We start from the raw sequence: 19,308 nt of genomic DNA on the forward strand, positions 1-19,308 counted from the left end.
AAACGGAGCAGCAACAAAAACCTGGTGTTCACCTCCTTCACGAACATGCAAGCCTAAAATGTCACTACCAAACTTCAACGCAACCCCATTCCTCACTGCTGAAAGATGGAAAGGTCACAGTGATAGACCACTGTTACCTTCCAGTCCCAGATTCATTTCTCCCTGAAAAGCCAACTGATTTTTCATCATTTAAAAAATAATTTAGCAGTCTTTACAAAATAGTTGGAAAATCACTAGACTAGTGCTTCGCAAACTATAACGTGCATAATCAATCACCTAGAGCTTTTGTTAAAATGGAGATTCTGATTCAGTAGCTCTGGGGTGGGGCCTGAGATTCTGAGTTCAAAGTCGCAAGTTATTCAACTTTGAAGCCACTATTCAGATGATTCTTTTAAATTCTTTTAACTAGAGAACATCCATCAATGTTTAGTATTATACTAGAGTATGGTTCTATTGTCACTTTTGCTTTCAAGCTAATATTTTATCTAGATAACTGATGTTTCTATATCCAAGTCAGTGTCTAATAATTTTAAAGACAGATATATTTTACTCTTATCCTGAGACAAGAGCTTATGTGACTGGAATTATTACTACCAAAACCCCACAAGGTACATAGTCTCATATATCTGATTTGTATTTATCTGTATTTGGGATTGACATTATAAGAGTTTCCTTTTAACTCACAATCTGAATCTCTGAGTTCCTTTCCTTGCTATCAATTAGGAAATATTTGCTGAATGCAAACAATGTTAGTCAAGAGACAAATCTGTAAACAAATTACACACATATATAATAAATGCTTCTTAATAAATTCCTGATTATTTAAATGGTTCTCAATCCTGGCGGCACAGTATCATCTGGGGGAACTTTTAAAAAATACCAAATGCTCCCAACCCCAACTTAGACCAATTAAGTGAAAATTTCTTCTAGAAAGGCCTGGGCATAGTTAATTTTTATAGCTCCTGAGGGGATTCTAATGTGCAGGGAGGGTTGAGAACAACTGGTTTATGATAATATAACTGACTTATGATACATCTCAAAGCCAAGTATTTTTTTTAAGCTGCTTTCAACACTGATTTCTCTTTAATAATCAATTACTCAACACCAACAAAAATAATTAGAAGAAAGATTTTAAAAATATCCTAGGGCCAGCCCTAGTGGCCTAGTGGTTAAGTTCAGTGTGCTCCGCTTCAGTGGCCTGGGTTCGGTTCCTGGGCGCAGATGTACACCACTTGTCTGTTAGTGGCCATGCTGCGGTGGCAGCTCACATACAAAAAGAGGAAGACTGGCAGTGGATGTTAGCTCAGGGAGAATCTTCCTCAGCAAAAAAAATCCCCCCAAAACAAAACAAAAAAAACCCCAAAACAAAAAGACATTCTAGTTTGATAGTCTATCTGGTATTATCAATGTATACGCAGTATTTTAGAACTCCTCAAAGAATTAACAACTACATTACTCAAAAGGGCTAATAAAGTTACCAGTTATGCAGCTGCTACACTAAAAGACCAGATATTTTACCTATGTCCATGAAGGTAAAAGCAGGGGAGGAAGACACATCCTTTCCTTAAAAGTGGTTACCCACCAAATTTTAGGACTTTTCACTTGTTATGTTTTATTTTGAATAAGTAACTGAAATAATCTCTTCATCAACAATTTTACCTAACATCTATTGAAACTATTACAGATAAAAAAAAAAAAAAAAACATGTTTACACGTTTTTATTAGTTATCTTTGACATTAAAGGCCAAGCTCCATTTAAAGATTCCTTATTTTCTTCCGTGGAATGAAACAAGAAATTCTTTGGTTGCTTGTGGGAATAGCTGGGAACAGGGGTGGGAAGGCACTTTTCACATTATAAATCATTTATACTTTCTTTTGTTCACATGTATTTAGTTCTTTGGTTGAGGATGGTTAACCAATTTTATTAGTTCTTTACTATTGATATCTAATTCAGAAGTAATCAGGGCCGGCTCCGTGGCTTAGCGGTTAAGTGCGCGCGCTCTGATGCTGGCGACCCGGGTTCGGATCCCGGGCGTGCCCCGAGGCACCACTTCTCCGTCCAACGCGAGGCCGAGTCCCACGTACAGCAACTGGAAGGATGTGAACCTATGGCATACAACTATCTACTGGGGCTTTGGGGGGAAAAAAATGAATAAATAAAATCTTTAAAAAAAAAAAAATAATAATAATTCAGAAGTAATCATCTTCACAGAAAACTCACAACCCTGCACACAAACAGAAAAAATATTCTGAAGATTAAAAAAAAATTTTTCTACCAGAATCTACTATAAACAAGTGACTTCGAGAAGCAAATATAAATAAAAAATAATAAAATTATAATTTAATATTATAACTACTTAGTAAAATGGACCAAACAATTATTGATTGAAAAGAAACTCACTGCTATGTAAAATCAGTAATTAATGTGATTCCTATATGCTCTATGGCCAAAATAAGAATTGCAGTGTCATCAATTTTCAGCAAGATGTTCTATAGAAAGTCCAGAATTTATCAGGAGACAATAGCAGGGGAAGAAACAAAAACCTTCTCACGTTACCTTTTAACAAGCTATTATTCTGAATAACTTATTCAGAAGATGTTAGGCAGTTGAGGCACATGAGAATGCAGGAGCTGGGCTAAAACGAGGCTATAAATCCCAGTCAGTAAAAATACAAGCTCTAAACAAAAAATTTACACAAAATTAGGTTATAAAAAGAAATAATAAGAATAATTAAAAGCTACCTTACTCTGAAGAACTCACTATCAATTTAGGTAAAACATGACCAAAATGGGTACTCATATTAACTTTTTTTAAAAACAGCATCATACTCCTTCATTAGAGAAAGGTACTCTCAAACACTGCTGGTGGGAATGCAAAATGCTTCAACTCTTATGCAGGGGAATCTGGTAACATCTAGCAAAATTACCCAGCAATTTCCCTTGTAGATTTCCTGAAGATAAACTGGCTAAAATACGAAATGACACATGTAAAAGGCTGTTCATGGATTCATCTCTGCATTATTCAAAATAGCATATAACTCAAAACAATCCAAATATCCATCAAAAGGAAAGTGGCTAAATAAATTGCAGTATATCCATAAAATGCAATACCATGCAGTGGTACAAAGCAATGAGGAAGCTGGCTATACTATATTCTGATATGGAGTGATCTCTAAGATATATGTTTAAATTAAAAACAGAAAGAAAAGGAATGTGCAAAGTAGGCTGCCTTTTATCTAAGGAGGGGAGCATAAATAAATATATAAATCTATGTATTTACTTATATTTTCAAAAAGAAACAAAATATAAACCAAAACTTAAAAATGGTTACCTATGGATGGAAAGAACAAAGGTAGAAGCCAGATTTCTGACTCTATCTTATTTTGCCTAAATAAAACCACATATATATTCTCAATAATTAAAAAATAAAAGAAAAAATTCTTTCAAGTGACTAAGCACAGTATTTTGATTTTATATCCTAAAGAAAAGAAAAACTGCCCAAGAAAACCCCAAAACTGCATTTAGCAGCCTTACTGTTAGTAGTAATACTGTATTACTTAGAAACTTATATCTATAGTGATATTTACATAAAAGTAACGACATTATTTTAAGAACCAAGATACTCAGCATCAGAGAAAAGAGATACAAGTATAATACCTAGAAGTTAGATAGACTGCATTAATAAATTTGATGAATTCATGATTTATTTTCTCTTTCTAAAAAACAAGTACTCCTACCTCTACCTACTGAAAAGGCCTAGAAGCAGGGACAACCCAGCAGGAATGAACTTCCTAGCATCTAGACTGTAGGTAGCCTCCAAATAATATTTTCTATTAAAAGGATTAGGGTTCTTTGGAAAAATGGCTAATGTGATAAGAGGCAGGAAATATACAGGAGCCTGGGACATCTTACTTGCCAGAAAACAAACTATCAAAGACAAACAGGGTCAATAAAAAGATACAGGAATCAACTCAGTAATTCCTAATGGCCAAAGACAGCAAAATTTGAACATGAAAAAAGAATAATGACTGCAATTCATCATAAGTCAAATATATAAAAACCATACTAGCAGAAAGATTTTACTGATCATCTTTCAAAGTGACCACAGCACTTTAAATGGAAAATTGGCAAATAAAAGGCAAGAAGCAAGCATTTATCCTGGCGCTTCTGTATGAATTTTATTTCAAGGTAACTAAGTAGTTCATGAGGGAAAGTTGTTTGAATTACGGATATAGATGTAAAGGAATGAGAGAAGAAGAAAAATCATCATCTTACAACCTCAAATGAAATAACGGATCTAGACAATAATCATAAATGGATATAATAACCACTAAATGAAAGGGCAATGTGGAATTTTATCATGATCAGGTTTTTAACATCTGAACTATTACTAATTAATTTTAGCATCATCAAAAAGACATCATGTGCCTCCTGAAATGATGCAAAATGAAAGCCACAACACCATTTATGAAGTATTCTTGTCAAAGAATCTGAATCTAACCAATCCTCTAGATCTATGCTGTCCAATATGGTAGCTACTAGCCCCATGTGGCTATTTAAATTAAATAAAATTAAAATTTTAGTTTCTCAGCCACACAAACCACATTCCAAGTATTCAATAGCCACACATGGCTAGTTGCTACCATAATGGACAGCAGATATAAAACATTTCCATTATCACAGAAAGGTCTATTGCACAGCCCTACTATAGGTATAACTCCCAGCCTACAGGAAATACAGGGCAGAGAAGAGCAAATTAAATCATATTTGAAGAAGCAATCTGCCAAATCCAGAACGTAGGAAATTCTGTAGAGGACTGACCTGGTTTCTTCACCAAATAATGGAGGGAGAGGAAACAGTTGTAGGGGAAATAGCCACAGACTTAAGAGACATAACAAAATAAAAAACACCAAATGACATGTGGAGCTTGTTTGGATCCTGATTTGAACAATTTAATCACAAAAGTGACATTTCCGAAACTAGAGGAATTTGAACAGATTAGAGATGAGAGAATTATTAATTTTATTAGGTGTGACAGTGGCACTGGTGTATTTTATATAGTGGTATGCATATATATATGTATGTGTATATATACATATAAAACAGCTCCTACCTTTTAGAGATATATATTGATATACTGACATTTTAATGTGTGAAATATATGATATGATATGATATGATGTTGGAGATTTGCTTTAACATACTCCGGCAAAAAGCAAAACAACAAAACCAAAAAGAATTTAAAAAGCTGGAAGGTGCAGGTGAAGATGAAACGAAACTGGTAACATGTTGACAACTGTTGAGGCTCTGTGACCATGTGACTGGAAGGTCATTAAACTCTCCCCTCCACTTTTCTATGTGTTTTAAATTTTGTATAATAAGGCCATTGTCTAATTCTGCCTGTCATCTCCTAAATCTATTCTCCTTTGATTATTTATCCTGGCCCTCTGTTCAGATTCCCCTACTCAAAACCATTACCCCTTAAACCATCTTTAATACCATCCTCCCTCCCTCCTTTTAACTATCTGACCAGACACTCATTCTTGCTAGCACTATGCCATCTTGCCTTCATACTCTGGACCAAAGTTCCCCATGCTTGTCTATTTCAGTGTCCTTGAGCAGATTTTCTTAGTTTCTCTTGCTCTGTTATTTCTTTATTCTTCAGCATGCCCCTGCAGCTCTTCCCTAGCAATACTAGATAAAAGGGCAATAAAATATTTATTCCAGTATTTGGCTCTATATTAAACAAAATCTTCTTTCATTTAATGCTCTATGCATTCTCCACAGTCACCAAGCTCATTTCTAACAAACAGTTCTGAAATTCAACTTATCAACTACATCAAACCAAGAGAGAGACATGGCTTCAGAAATCAAGAACACTTCTTTTGAGGATGTATCACTTCAAAATGACAAAGAGAAGATGGAAAATTTAAATAAGCAACTAGACAAATCTTCCAGCTGGACAGAATAAGGATAAGGAAATGACTAGGGAGAGCTGTCTTGTAAAGCATCAGACAAATCAATGCTAAATTAGTTAGTAATTTGTTCTCTGTAAACTAGCTCATTTATACCGGTGTTTATTTTCCTTTTGAAAAACTGTTATCTTGCCTCACTCATGATAAAATAGCTAAACTTCATCTAGAAAAAGGAAAGAAAACAATGTGGTCTTAGGACCACAGTAGCTTCGGAGTTGAGGGAAAAGCCACAGAAGATAAGACAGGCAAAAGTAAAAGCAAAGTCAGAAATCCAGAGACAAAGACAAAAATATAAAACCCTTCCCCTGCCTCTTAAAGAAATTATGTCAGAATTGCTTAGGCATTTCCACCTTTAAAAAATATTTCTCTTAAAAAACAGTATGACTGGCTTTGAACCAAGCTTAGCACAGAATCAAACATAAATGAGACATTTATTAAACACTTGCTTTTGCAGAAGCACAGGCTACACTACTGACAAAAAAACACAATGTTTAGATTTCTAATGCCATTTAATGAACAACGGAACAAACACTTCATTGAGTGCGCTGGAATCTGGTGTCAACAATTAACCACAGGCTAGGACACAGGCAAATTAGTAGTCACATCACTTACACCTGAACACAGCCATCATAAAACTAAAGATACCTGATTGTGCTCAACTCTTCTTTGCTTGAGTGTTACTGGAGTCTTTGCTCTGCCCTTTAGTGGTTCTCTCTTCTCAAGCTTGAGCTCTATCTTAGAGTCTGGAAATAACATTGGAGAAACCATTACTCTCTGAAACATAAAACAAACTACGTTGTCATCCAAACATTAATTGGAACCCTGGTTTTAGGCACATTAATATGTAAAAAGTTTGTTTATGGGTATTACCTCAATAGACCACAACTGTTTAACTGCAGTTTGTCTTTAAAAACTTTTCTTTTCCATTCTTATTTTATTCCATTTTTGTTTATCTCCCCCTACTCCTTAATCTGATCACCACTTCTCCCTATTTATTCTCCTTTCCTTTTTCTGGGACTAATAGTCTGAAACATAAAGTGAGTTCAAACTGCTCCCGAGGAGGCTTTTTACTAAAAACAATTCAGATGTGGGAAAGGGACACTAAAACACATAGTTGTTACCATTCTTTTTTCATACAATGCTTTACTACTATATAAACAAAGGTTAGCTATTAAATTAAGATTTGGAATATCAAAGGGAAAAAGCTATAAGGAATTTTAAGAATGATAAAAACCTATATGATAACAAGCCTCTAATAACAATAAATAAGCACAATGACGTTAATACTTGAGTGAAGTTTAAGTCTTTCCTCTCGTCTTTTTTGATATGATTATAAAAAATCCAGGTACAACTGAGGAGGTAAGGAGGAATCTTGTTCACATTGAAAAGTACAACCAATCACAGGTCACTTCTCCTCCTCCTCCCCATAATAAAAATAAGATACATTTCTTTAAAGAGAAGATAATGCACATATATTACTTAGCATATCACCATGATGGTTATTAACCTAACAACTCAAATATATATATTTTTTATAGGCTTCAGTATTCCATTCTCCTAGACTTGATTTTATCACTATTTGTAGAGCTAGTTTAAGACTGATAAAAATTTTAGTGAACTTCCATTTTTGTGGCCTTGTATCATAGTATAGCAAAATTAATGTAAGTTGTTGCTTCTAAAACTTCTATTACCAAAAATCTGTTAGATTACTTTCTTACCAGAGACAGAAATGAAGTCAATTTTTATACAGAAGCTTAGTTTTGCATAAACTCAAGGCAGTTGTGCTAAAAAGTAGTTGAGATAGCTATGTGTCTTGCTAACTACCTAGTCTAGTACTAGTCAGCCCAGAGTCTACTTGCAAGTTTTCCCAAAATGAACAGTGATTTTTACCATGTTAGTTCAAACAGTTCAATCTTTATTTAGGATTAAGGTATCGACTCCACCCCCAACCTCCCAAGACTTCCGTAAATGGATCTATAATTATATTTATGTTTAGGACAATACTTAGCGTTATAAAATCTTATGCTTCATTAACTCAGAATCCAAGAATTAGGAGGGGCAAAATAAAGAACCCAACATTAGTTGAGCAGAAACTGATTAAACAAATAAGGTATTTGGTTACAGATGAATTCCTTTAACAAATTTAAATTCCAACAGCCAATAAAAACATGATCCTCAAATAGAAGAAAAACCATACAACGATAATTAGAATATTTTCAACTATACTGAATGTCAACTGAGCTTCCATGATGAAATGGAAAAGGGATGTTCACCCACAAATATCTAACTTGTTGCAACTCCAAGAATAAAAGACACATAAAACATGTTTCTGGAGACCACACAAAACTGTTCAAATTTAACAACTTTATTGAATTTGCAGAAGCATTCTACAGTAATACATTTAAAAAAATCACAAAGCACTTAGTAGGTACATGTATACATGTACATTTAGGAGACAAATAACAAAATTACTCCCTGAAAGCTGCAAAGACGGACATAGTCTAAGAATACAGTAATGGCTAGGAGTGCCCACGGAACTGTAATTTGTTTATATTTAATACTACTATTTTCCATAAAAATACAAAGAAATTCTATTATGAAATATCTCTATAGTTAGACTCATTCATCTTACAATCATAAAAATGAAAACAGAATATACTGCTTTATATAGACACACAAGACAGTGGAATATTGTATGATTTCTTATGACCTTGTTAAAAAAACTAACAATTTAAATTTGCTTTTAGAATTTAGATTAAGTCTAATCATCCATGAACTACAACATACCTTGAAAGTGCTACTAAGAAAAAAAAAAAAAAAAAAAAGCCCCATCTTTCCAGTGTCTAATTCATCTGACAAATTACAGTGATGGTGAGAAAGCACTATCACAGATTATTATGGTCTAGAGCAGTATTTCTCAAAGTGTGGTCCACGAACTGTTTGCTACCAGTCCACGAAGAAATGAAGCACTTGCACCAGAATGTAAATCAGCACACTGTTTTCTCTACCAATAAAACTTTACCACAGAAATAAACCTTGTGATTGATCTAAAAAGTGTCTCTAGGTTCAAATTCTGGTGCATGCTTATTTTGCTTGTGGATCAGTAACAGTTTGTAGACTGGCACTTCAAGTTGCACTGATCTAGAATATTATCAATGATACTGTAGACATAAGTAAAAAAACAAACAAAAGAGAAAATAAAAGGAAAAATGTAGACAAGTTTTAGAAAGTGAAAAGATATCTAGTAATATTTTAAAACAGTCAAGACTACTTATATTCTAGTTAATAGATTTTTAGTTTTGAAGAGTTGTAAAATCTTAAGTAAAATAGGAAAAAGTGAACTATTTGAGACAAAAATGTGATCTACAAAGCTTTAAATTATTTGTATCAAGCTTTCTATCTATGCAACTTGCTTAAAAAAGGCAGTTCTATGTAGGCAATTATTTTTATTTATTACTGTAATTTGATGGGTAGAAGCTTGACATTTTGAAATTGGCCCAATCTGGAGATTAAAAGGCCTTAGAGGGAAAGAAAATTTGGGTATAAAAGTACATGAAATTTCTAGAAAAGCTGGTGAGTTCCCCATATCAAAAATAAGACAGATGTCTTTCTAGTGTTTATTTCCACGCTTTTTAATTATTTTGTATAGTTCTCCTCCAAATAATGTTCCACCTTTAAAGGGAGTAACAGCCAGCTTATTCTTAGAAGCTGGATTAATTTTGCAATCCTTCAAACAGAGATAGCGGCGACCTAACGTGGAAGATCCCATGGTATGGGCAGCTATCTTTACTTCATCAAATGCAGCCTCACAAAGAAATGAGGCTGCATCATACGTTTTGCTCAGAATCCCAAGTGCCTGGTGCACACGACCAGGATCTGAGCTAAGAATTTGCGCAGCCTGACTAATGTCTGCCTGCATCGCCCGGACTACAAAGGCGGTATGGGTTGCAATCTGCAATGCTGATGCTGCAGCTTCATATGTTCTGCAAAGTGCTAAGTCCAACTGTTTATCACAACACTCAGTGGAAGCTGCCTGAATACCTGCTGGTGGAGTGGCTTCAGAAATAAACCCCGGGATTTCATCATCTACTTTTGGAACTGATAATATCCGCGTTGCCTCTCTGGAAGAAATTGGATACTTGCACGCCAATGAAGGCAGCTGCCTGTCAATTTGCTGCCACTCCTCTTCAATTACTTTTAAAATAGATTCATGGAGGGGAAAAGATACTTCTGGAGCATCTATTTTATCATGCTGTGATTGCTTAGACATTTCTATGCCTAGGGTAGTGAGTGAGTGAGAGACAACAGCTTTGGCGAAAGACGACATCAGTTCAGACCCAGGTATATTTTGAAATGCCACAAAAGAACCTGAATCCTTTTCCTCTACTGACTTTTCACTGAGTCTACGAAATTTTCGTGGAGGAGACAGGGATTCAGTTTCTTGAAAATTAGACTGATCAATTCTCTTCCTTGTGTTTTCTACATTCAGTGGGGGTGTAGAGTTAGAAGTCCCAGGCAAACTACCTACCCCACCTGGGACCAACAGAGAATTGACATAATCTCTGATTGCCTGAGCAAGTGGTGGAGAAATTACTTGTGATCTCTCAGACTCTGTAACATGGGACCTCTCAGTACATAATGGTTGAATTCCACTTTTCTCTCCATGGTAAATATTTTCTACTATGTCTTTATAGCAAGTAGTGGTAGTTTCTTTAATCAGTGAAGGAGAAGCTGCAGCAGAGACCAACATGGCAGCGAGTTCATGCTGAGAAGATGTCGAAGAACTTTTCTCTAAACATCTATCATGGCTAGACTTGGAGGAAGTAAACAAATTCCCTCCAGAGGCTAACTTCTGCAACTGTTCCCTGCCAGGCAAGGTTGTAGCAATAAGAGGTTCCCTAGGTGGGTCTCCCTTAGAAGTATGTACTTTCTTAGCTGCCTGTAGTTCAGTCCTGCCCAAAGGAGGACGGGTGGAGATTTCAGGAAAAGATATACCCTGAAAAAATCCACCAGAGGGAGTAGTTGGAAGTTCAGTAAAAGGAACAAAATCCCTAGTGGACTTCACTTTCTTGTGTTCTTTCTTCTTTCCTGTAGAGGCAAAAGAGGCAGGAAGTTTAAGCATTACTTGTGTTTAAGCTAATTTTAATCTTTGCCTCCTTGCTAACATAGTGCTGTTGAAGGAAAAGACTCTATATTTCATATTCTGAACAACCAATTTGACAGACTGTGCCCTGACAGGCAATGCTTACAGAGATATAAGCAATTTGGGTCAAATTAAATAATCATGAAATTAATAAACAAGTCATATGAATTAAAAGTTTTTAAATATCAAGTTGTTCTTATAATAAAATTTAAAAGGTCATTTATTTGAGGTATTGTTCTCAAAAAATATTTAAATATCATGGTCAAATTTTCTTAAAATATCTACTAAAAATATGCCAAAATATTTGCTTCAAAGTTGCCTTGAAATCAGATTATCTAGCAAAACGTGTACATTTAAATGCCTATCAATAGAGAACAGAGAAAACATGACATACGTAAATATTACCGCTATTTATTACGAGGAATAAACCAGACATTTATGTAATACATCAATAAGATGAGATCTCAATAACATAACACAGAGTAAAAAAAAAAAAAAGCAAGTGATAAGATTTAGCATGATGTTGTTTATATATATTTTTTAAAGTACAAAATAATACACGTATTAGATGCACGTGAAAAAGTAATTAAAAACAGACTGGAAAGATAAGCATCAAATTAATGATAGTGGTTGCTTCTGTGGAGATGATACTTGGAAAGAGATAAATGGGGGAACTTTGTCTTTATTTGTAATACTTGGTTCTCTTAGAAAAATGAGATTTGAAGCAAAAAAGATACAGGTATCTGGCAATTTCAAGTGACAAAAATTAGACATTTGTACTTTTCTGTTTCTTAGAATTCTCAACAAAAGTTATTCAAATCAAATTACTTAAAGGATTAAGTATAAACAAAAATTACATATATCTTGGTATTATTTTAAATGTCATCTTCTTCATGTTTACTGTATGAGTCTGAAAAAAATTATATATATTTGATTAACATCATTTAAAATTTTACCTTCTTCGTTGTCACTGTATCTGTCAGAGTCGTTACTTCCATTCTGTCTTGCATTTTCTGCTGAAGAAGAAATCGTTGGCAGAGGGGTAGATGATCTTGATTCTGTTCCTTGTTCCCTCAGTTTCAACAGCTTTTTCTCATATAGCTTCCTGGTTGTTCCTGTATTAAGGCAGAACTTGCTTTAGTACTCACATTGTCTTATTTAAGATCCAGCCCAGACACTATCTTTAGCAACACTAAGATGTTACTTTCATTCTTTCCTCTTCTAAACTTAAGCGCTTAAAAATACTATATAAGGGATTCTTTTCTAAAATAGGTGTTTTTCTGGGATTTTAATACATGATTACAACTTTTTTTTTTTTTTTTGTGAGGAAGATCAGCCCTGAGCTAACATCCATGCCAATCCTCCTCTTTTTGCTGAGGATGACTGGCCCTGGGCTAACATCTGTGCCCATCTTCCTCTACTTTATATGGGATGCTGCCACAGCATGGCCTGACAAGCAGTGCATCGCTGCGCATGCACTTAACCGCTATGCCACTGGGCCGGCCCCCAAAATGTTTCTTTTAATAGCACAGAATACATAGTAGACTGCTATAGATCTTATTAAACATCATGTACTGAAGAACCATGTATGACTGAGTATTTCTGACTGAAAAGTTTTGGACTTGGTATATTTTCTCCAGTATTATGTCATAGTACTTGCCTTTGTAGAAAAATCATTTTTATAAACAGACAGTACTCCTTTTAATTACCATGCTTAAAACCCCACAACTCTAAGAGAGTAACATGCCTATAAATAGCCATTCAGTTATGGGAAAAGAAAAGTCCGATAAATCAATTTAAAAATTGAATATATTTGACATATAACTGTGTAAATTTAAGGTGTTGTATTTAAATATAACTACTTTGCAGTTAAAATGACCTTTTATAGAAATGTGTGTTACAAATAGAAATTATATACCAATTAGATAGCAAAGTAAAACTGATTATAAACAAATTCTTAACACATTTCAACATCAATTTAGCTTTTATCAAAAATAGCTTTTATTGCACCCGGCCCCATGCCTTAGCAGTTAACTGTGCCCTCCGCTGCTGGCGGCCTGGGTTCGGATCCAGGGCGCGCACCGACGCACCGCTTCTCCGGCCATGCTGAGGCCGCGTCCCACATACAGCAACTAGAAGGATGCGCAGCTATGACATACAACTATCTGCTGGGGTTTTGGGGGAAAATAAATAAAGAAATAAAATTATTAAAAAAAAAAAATAGCTTTTATTTTGCTTTACCCCAGCTGTACGTTTTCCCGATTTCTGTAAGATGAATAAAATGATAATATATAGTTTTAAAAACAACACATATCTCAAAATGTTATATAAGTAGTCTTAAGATGAACAGCTAGGGAGGGGGAAATGGGAAGATGTTGGTCAAAGGGTACAAAATCTCAGTTATGCAAGACGAGTAAGTTCTGGTATCTAATGTTATAGCATAGGCTGTAGTTAACAATACTATATTATATCCTTGAAATTTGCTAAGAAGGTAAATCTTAAGTGTTCTCACCACACATGCACACAAAAGAAAACTATGTGAGGTGATGGATATGGTAGTTAGCTTGATTATGGTGATTATTTCACAATGTATATTAAGTTGTACACCTTAATATATACAACTTAAAAAAAATGAACAGCTGATAACACCAACATGTAATTTAATGTATGTTGAGACATAATGCACATTTTTCAGCATCTCCACTTTGGAATTTTAAAAGAAAAATTTAAGAAGGGTATCAAACGTCTTTTGGTAATTATATTAATAGGCTTATTATCATCTATTTGGAAGCAGTGTATTAAATAAAACAAAAGAAAGACAACATTCCAAATTCTTGTTTGCAACCACACCTACAGGAAAAGACAAACTCCCAAATCTCCACTTCAAAATTTTACATAACTTAGAAGATCAAAATAGACCTTTCTCATCTTGAGGTTATCACCAAGACCCTATAAAATTAAGGCATAATCAGCCTTGCAAAATCACCTACTAACAGTAACCAAATGATGGAAATCCAGTGTATTTAGTTTTTCCAGGTTTTCTTATTTTAGTTCCTCTTGAGGGTATCATTCTTGAATTCCAATCAAGACTTTTAACTTACTGATTTGGATGAATTTGGCCAGCTGTTACCTCAGATTTTCCTAAATTGTCATATAAGACCCAAATGTCTCACCAGGTAGTGTGATATAAACACCATATGAAACAATCTCAACAGAGGCAATCTTGGAGATTAGCCAGTTCAATTCTCTCATTTTATTCCCCTCACTTACAATTAAGGAAACAAAGATACAAGTCATATAAATGATTAATGACAGACTGGCCTTTAGAACTCAAACTCTAACTGCTAGACAGAGAGGAAAACAATTTGGGGTTCACAGAAAAGATATCTGAAATTTTATCAGCTTACCCACAATAGGACCAGGATTCACTCCATATCTCACAAGCTGCTCCAGAAGATCTTCATTAGTTAGCTCTGTTACATCTAGATCATCTTTATCTTCTAGTCTGGGTCTATCAGTTTTCTTTGTGGCTTTCTGTAAACAAAGTCCAGTTATTTTGACATGAATTAAAAAATGTTCATTTACTATATAAATAACACTGTATACAATAAACATGCAAATTCACTTCCAAGTTGATTTATAGTTATACTAGGCCTTAGCAATTTCATTAACTTCAAAGCAACTCATTACTTGAAGATATTTTCTAAGTTCAATTATAATTATACAAACCTAACACCCAAGCAAATAACTCAAATTTTAAAGACTACTGTTAAAATAGTCAATTTTGGCTAACTATCTAAAGAGGAGGTAATGGCATCAAAAATTCAAAAGAACAAATACAGTGGGTTTAAACATTTCCATCCAGATAATCACAAATACAATTTACTACTGGCTTCTTCTGATAATTCTTAAAAAGTTTAAATTAATATAGTAAAGTTTAAGACTTTACCTTAAAGGTTTATACTTAGTTATGCATAAAAATGATTTCCTTTAAACAAGCCTATCAGAATTTAAGAAGCCCAAATGAATATCCTTATTGTAAAATTGTGACTTTAGTAGCCAGTTTTTGACACCTGAAGGAAGTCAGACAGACTTTCTGGCTACATATCACCTCTGACACAGCTTGGTCACCACACTTAGGTTTATATGACCATTTCACTACGAACAGCTGCAAGAACATGGAACAAGCTTTGAGAGAAATTTCAACGGAATTTTTTAAAACAATTTAAGCAAAGGCAGTATTTACTGGAAAAACTATATAAACCTGCAAGGTTAAACAGGAGAAGGGAGCAAAAATATGGGTACCTTTTAGGGTTGTGGCAAATAGCCTTACAAATGCCTCAGTAATCCCAGAAAGCATCAGAGTACTGAACATAAATGGCTGTTAAATAATGGCCACAAATATCAAAATCAATGTAGGCCCAAATTACTATTTAAGGTAGAAGAGTCAATATTGCATCCTAGAAATATTTTATGCAAAACGGCAAAAATCATAAAGTTGTATGAACTGCTTACTTTCCAATGATGCTGAAGGAGGAAAAAAACAGGCTTTATTCGGCCATGTATTAGAATTTCTGTTTTTTAACCAAATAAAAATTTGACGTACTTCATATAAATATTATGAGAAATTATTCTTTAAACATAGTTGCCAATAAGAACAATGATGTCAATGCAAGAGAAACCTTAAATTAAAAAATGGCTGTGAAAAGTTAGTGAGGGTACTTTCAGAAGGCTTTAATACACATATTACACTTATCTAGCATCATCAGGCTCAAACCTTGAAGCAACCCACACTTTGACGTCAAAATAGTAGTGTAGAGTCTAAGAATATTATACTATATCAGAGCCTTGAGTTCTTTATAGAAAAGACGGTTTTTAATCAAACAGATCTAATCCCATGTTAGTGACCTACTTGAATTTTCCAAACAGTGTGTGGACGGATTGGGAAGAAAAACTCCATTGTATAACATAAATACTTTAAATAAGAGAAAATCAATCAGTTATAGATTACTTATAGATAATCCCTCCCACTGTAAGAATGTTCAAATTCTACTATCAACAAAACATCCAGGAATTTCAACTCCTTGCAACAGCCTGAGGTTTTCAGGAAATCTCTTTCTTTGGCACTCAACACATTCTGCCTATTTTTTATTAGTTATCTGTATACATGCATTATCTTCTCCAGATGGTGAACTCGTTGAACAGTAGTCCCCAAGTCTGCTTTGTTATCAAAATCTCAAAACTTTTGGAAAAGTTAGCCCTATTTTAAAAAGTCTTACTCCATTCTAAGTACTAATATTGGGCCCGAGAATATGTATTTTAATGTGTATTTCAGGGGATTTTGGATGCAGCATTTAAGATGGTAGCTGAAAGCAGGGAGCACCATCACACTCATATTTGTATCCCAAGCATCTAAAATTTAAAACAAGAAGGCCTGACACAGGAATGGACACCTGATAAATGTTTCGTTGAATGAATGAATGAAAGTGCCATCTGGGGAGGGAAAAATAAGTCACTTATTTTTAAAAACCCATTTTTAAATTAAGAAATAACAAAGGCTTATCAAATTGAAGCAGGAAACCAACTCTCATATTTTAAAACATAATGAAAAACCACAGTTGTACAAAGAAATCTTAAGTAAGAGGCCAATAAACTGGCATAAGTTAAGTTAAATAGAGCAGGGGTTCGTAATAGGCTACCTGATTTTTATTTTTAATTTGTAGAGAGAAAAGTTCCAGGAAAGTAATGTCATTTTATGAAATATCACATTTAATAAGAATAAAAATTGGGAGACAGGTAGTGTGGTATACATAATTATCAAGCGAGCAGTTTCAATCGGGAAGAAGGAACCATTAGTTGTACTGATTTCTGCCTCCAGAGAGCTTTGTTCCTTTAAGTGAATCATGTAATCTCTTAGTTTCATTCAGTCAAAAATACTGAGTACCTACTATGTGCCAGGCACTATTTTCCAGTTTCCTCCCTACTACCCCATGATCTCTAATGTCTTTTTCAACTTTAAAATCCAATAGTTCTGATATCACCCATGAGCTACTCTTATTTTTTTAATCTCTACCATTACTAGCAAAGATGCTAAAGTTTAACAATAATGATAATTATAACATAGATTCTATTGAGCACTCATTATGTACCAAGTTGTGCTCTAAGTGCCTTATATGTATTAACTTACTGAATCCTAAAAATTCCATGAGATAGATACTAACATCCCCACTTTACAAGAGAGGAAATCGAAGTTCAAAGTTGCACAGCTAACTCAGGCAATCTGCATACTATGCTATATAGTAACACTTGAACAGACTCTACGTACACATCACTTTCACAAACCTACCTCATCCAATTCTGAAAAATATATGATGGTAACATTGTGTCGCTCTGGCATTAAACAAAGACAAAAAAAATCAGAAATCACATGCTGTAATAGGTCCCAATTGCTGAGCACTGGACACCTTCACAAATGCACCCTCATGTAACCTTCAATCTAATTAAGTAGCTATCAGATTATTCCTATTTTCCAGATGAAAACTGAGCATCTGACACGCAATGTTCACTATTCGAGGTCATCTGAATAAGTAGCAGACCTGGAATTTGAATCTGTAACTCCCTGATTCAGAAGTCTGTACACTTAACACCTGACAGTAGAGTATGGTGGCCAATTTATGATTTAATTAACATTTACCATTGCTAACATGCTTTTTACTGTTCTGTTCCATGTCTTTAAATATTTCCTGTTAAGAATTCATAATCCACCAGATCAGACCATTAAAGAATGCTATGCTCCACTCGATTCCAAACAGATACACTGCTTTGCACCTTGAAACGAAAAAGGCGGATCACCAACTCTGAAAATGTTTATTTTTGTGTCGACAACATAGATAATTTCAACACTTAAAATTACTGGTATTAACAAGATGCATAAAATAAAAAGCCTACAAATAAGAAAACTAAAAACCGAAACCAAATTTTGAACATGCAGATATTTGTCCTATCATACCAAGTGACTAAGAGACCATGGTGGTGGCTGATATGAAACAATTTCTCCTTTAATTAAAAATATTCCTGAGGCCGGCCCCATGGCATAGCGGTTAAGCGCACGTGCTGGGCTGCTGGCAGCAAGGGTTCGGATCCCGGGCGCGCACTGACGCATCGCTTGTCAGGCCACTTGTCAGGCCACGCTGTGGCGGCATCCCATATAAAGTGGAGGAAGATAGCCACAGATGTTAGCCCAGGGCCAGTCTTTCTCAGCAAAAAGAGGAGGATTGGCACGGATGTTAGCTCAGGGCTGATCTTCCTCACAAAATAAAGAAAGAAAGAAAGAATAAATAAATAATAAAAATATTCCTCATAAATCTATGTTTAAATAGAAGGTGTGGGAGATCAAGATTTGGCCACCCTGAAATTTATCTCTTTACCTTGATTGTTTTCTCTGAGGGACATCTGACCTCCCCCACTAACTGCCTAAAGAATTTGACATGGTGGCTCCTTCCTGGAACAGATCTTCTATCATGATGGCTATAAAGATAATGTAGGATAGAGGTTACAGTAGCAAAGGCACCAAGCCTCTTTTATCAAAAAACTCTGTCTCTCCCTGACCACATTATCTATAGATGACCCCAAAAAGAATTGTCCTCCTGCCCTCTGAGGTCCCAGGCCACTACCCACCCCCAACACGCTCCTCGCCTTTAGCTGCAATACTTAAGCAAGCAGCTTAGACAGAGGGACGAGTTGCTCATTTCTGAGTTTCTCCCATGTATACATGTTATTAAACTTGGTATTATTTTCTCCTGCTAACCTGTCTTGTTAATTATTTGGCCAGCCATAAGAACCTTAAGGAAAAGGGCAGAGGGAGATTATCCCTCTCCCCCCCCCGACAGTTTTGGCATAGTCGGCAGGATCCACACTGGCTGGCAAGTTGCCTTCTCTGGCTGGAAGACCTGCCTTCTCCCTGGACTACTGCAGATGATGAGATATGGGAATGCCTGACAAAAGCCGGCAAAAAGGTAAGACTTCTTACCATGTCAGCCTCCTGGAATCTCTATCTGCGGAGTCCGGCGGAAGGAAATGGTGAGAATTTTTTCTCTTTCTAAATTTAGATTGGCAGGAGAAAATATTTGGGACACTAGTTTCTTGGGCTTTTAGTGACTCTTGGTTTAAATTTGATAGAGTACTCTTGGT

At 35.0% G+C, this 19,308-nt stretch overlaps 1 protein-coding gene across 5 annotated transcripts in view; it reads right to left on the reverse strand.

Annotated features, from left to right (window-relative positions):
* Positions 1-19,308, reverse strand: part of TMPO (thymopoietin) — a 34,229-nt gene that overhangs the window by 6,334 nt on the left and 8,587 nt on the right. For 4 of the 5 annotated variants that reach the window (XM_004417986.3, XM_014780129.2, XM_014780134.2 and 1 more), the window contains exons 2-4: positions 14,526-14,652; positions 12,075-12,233; positions 6,621-6,718 (exon numbers count right to left, since the gene is read on the reverse strand). In XM_004417986.3, coding sequence (XP_004418043.2) covers positions 6,621-6,718; positions 12,075-12,233; positions 14,526-14,652 — 384 coding nt within the window. Of the gene's footprint in view, positions 1-6,620; positions 6,719-8,324; positions 11,064-12,074; positions 12,234-14,525; positions 14,653-19,308 lie in introns of those variants that run through there. The other variant, XM_004417984.3, reaches the window with a different exon arrangement.

Source organism: Ceratotherium simum, chromosome 25 (assembly GCF_057802395.1).
Source record: "Ceratotherium simum simum isolate JZ-2026a chromosome 25, ASM5780239v1, whole genome shotgun sequence".
Lineage (NCBI taxonomy): Eukaryota > Metazoa > Chordata > Mammalia > Perissodactyla > Rhinocerotidae > Ceratotherium > Ceratotherium simum.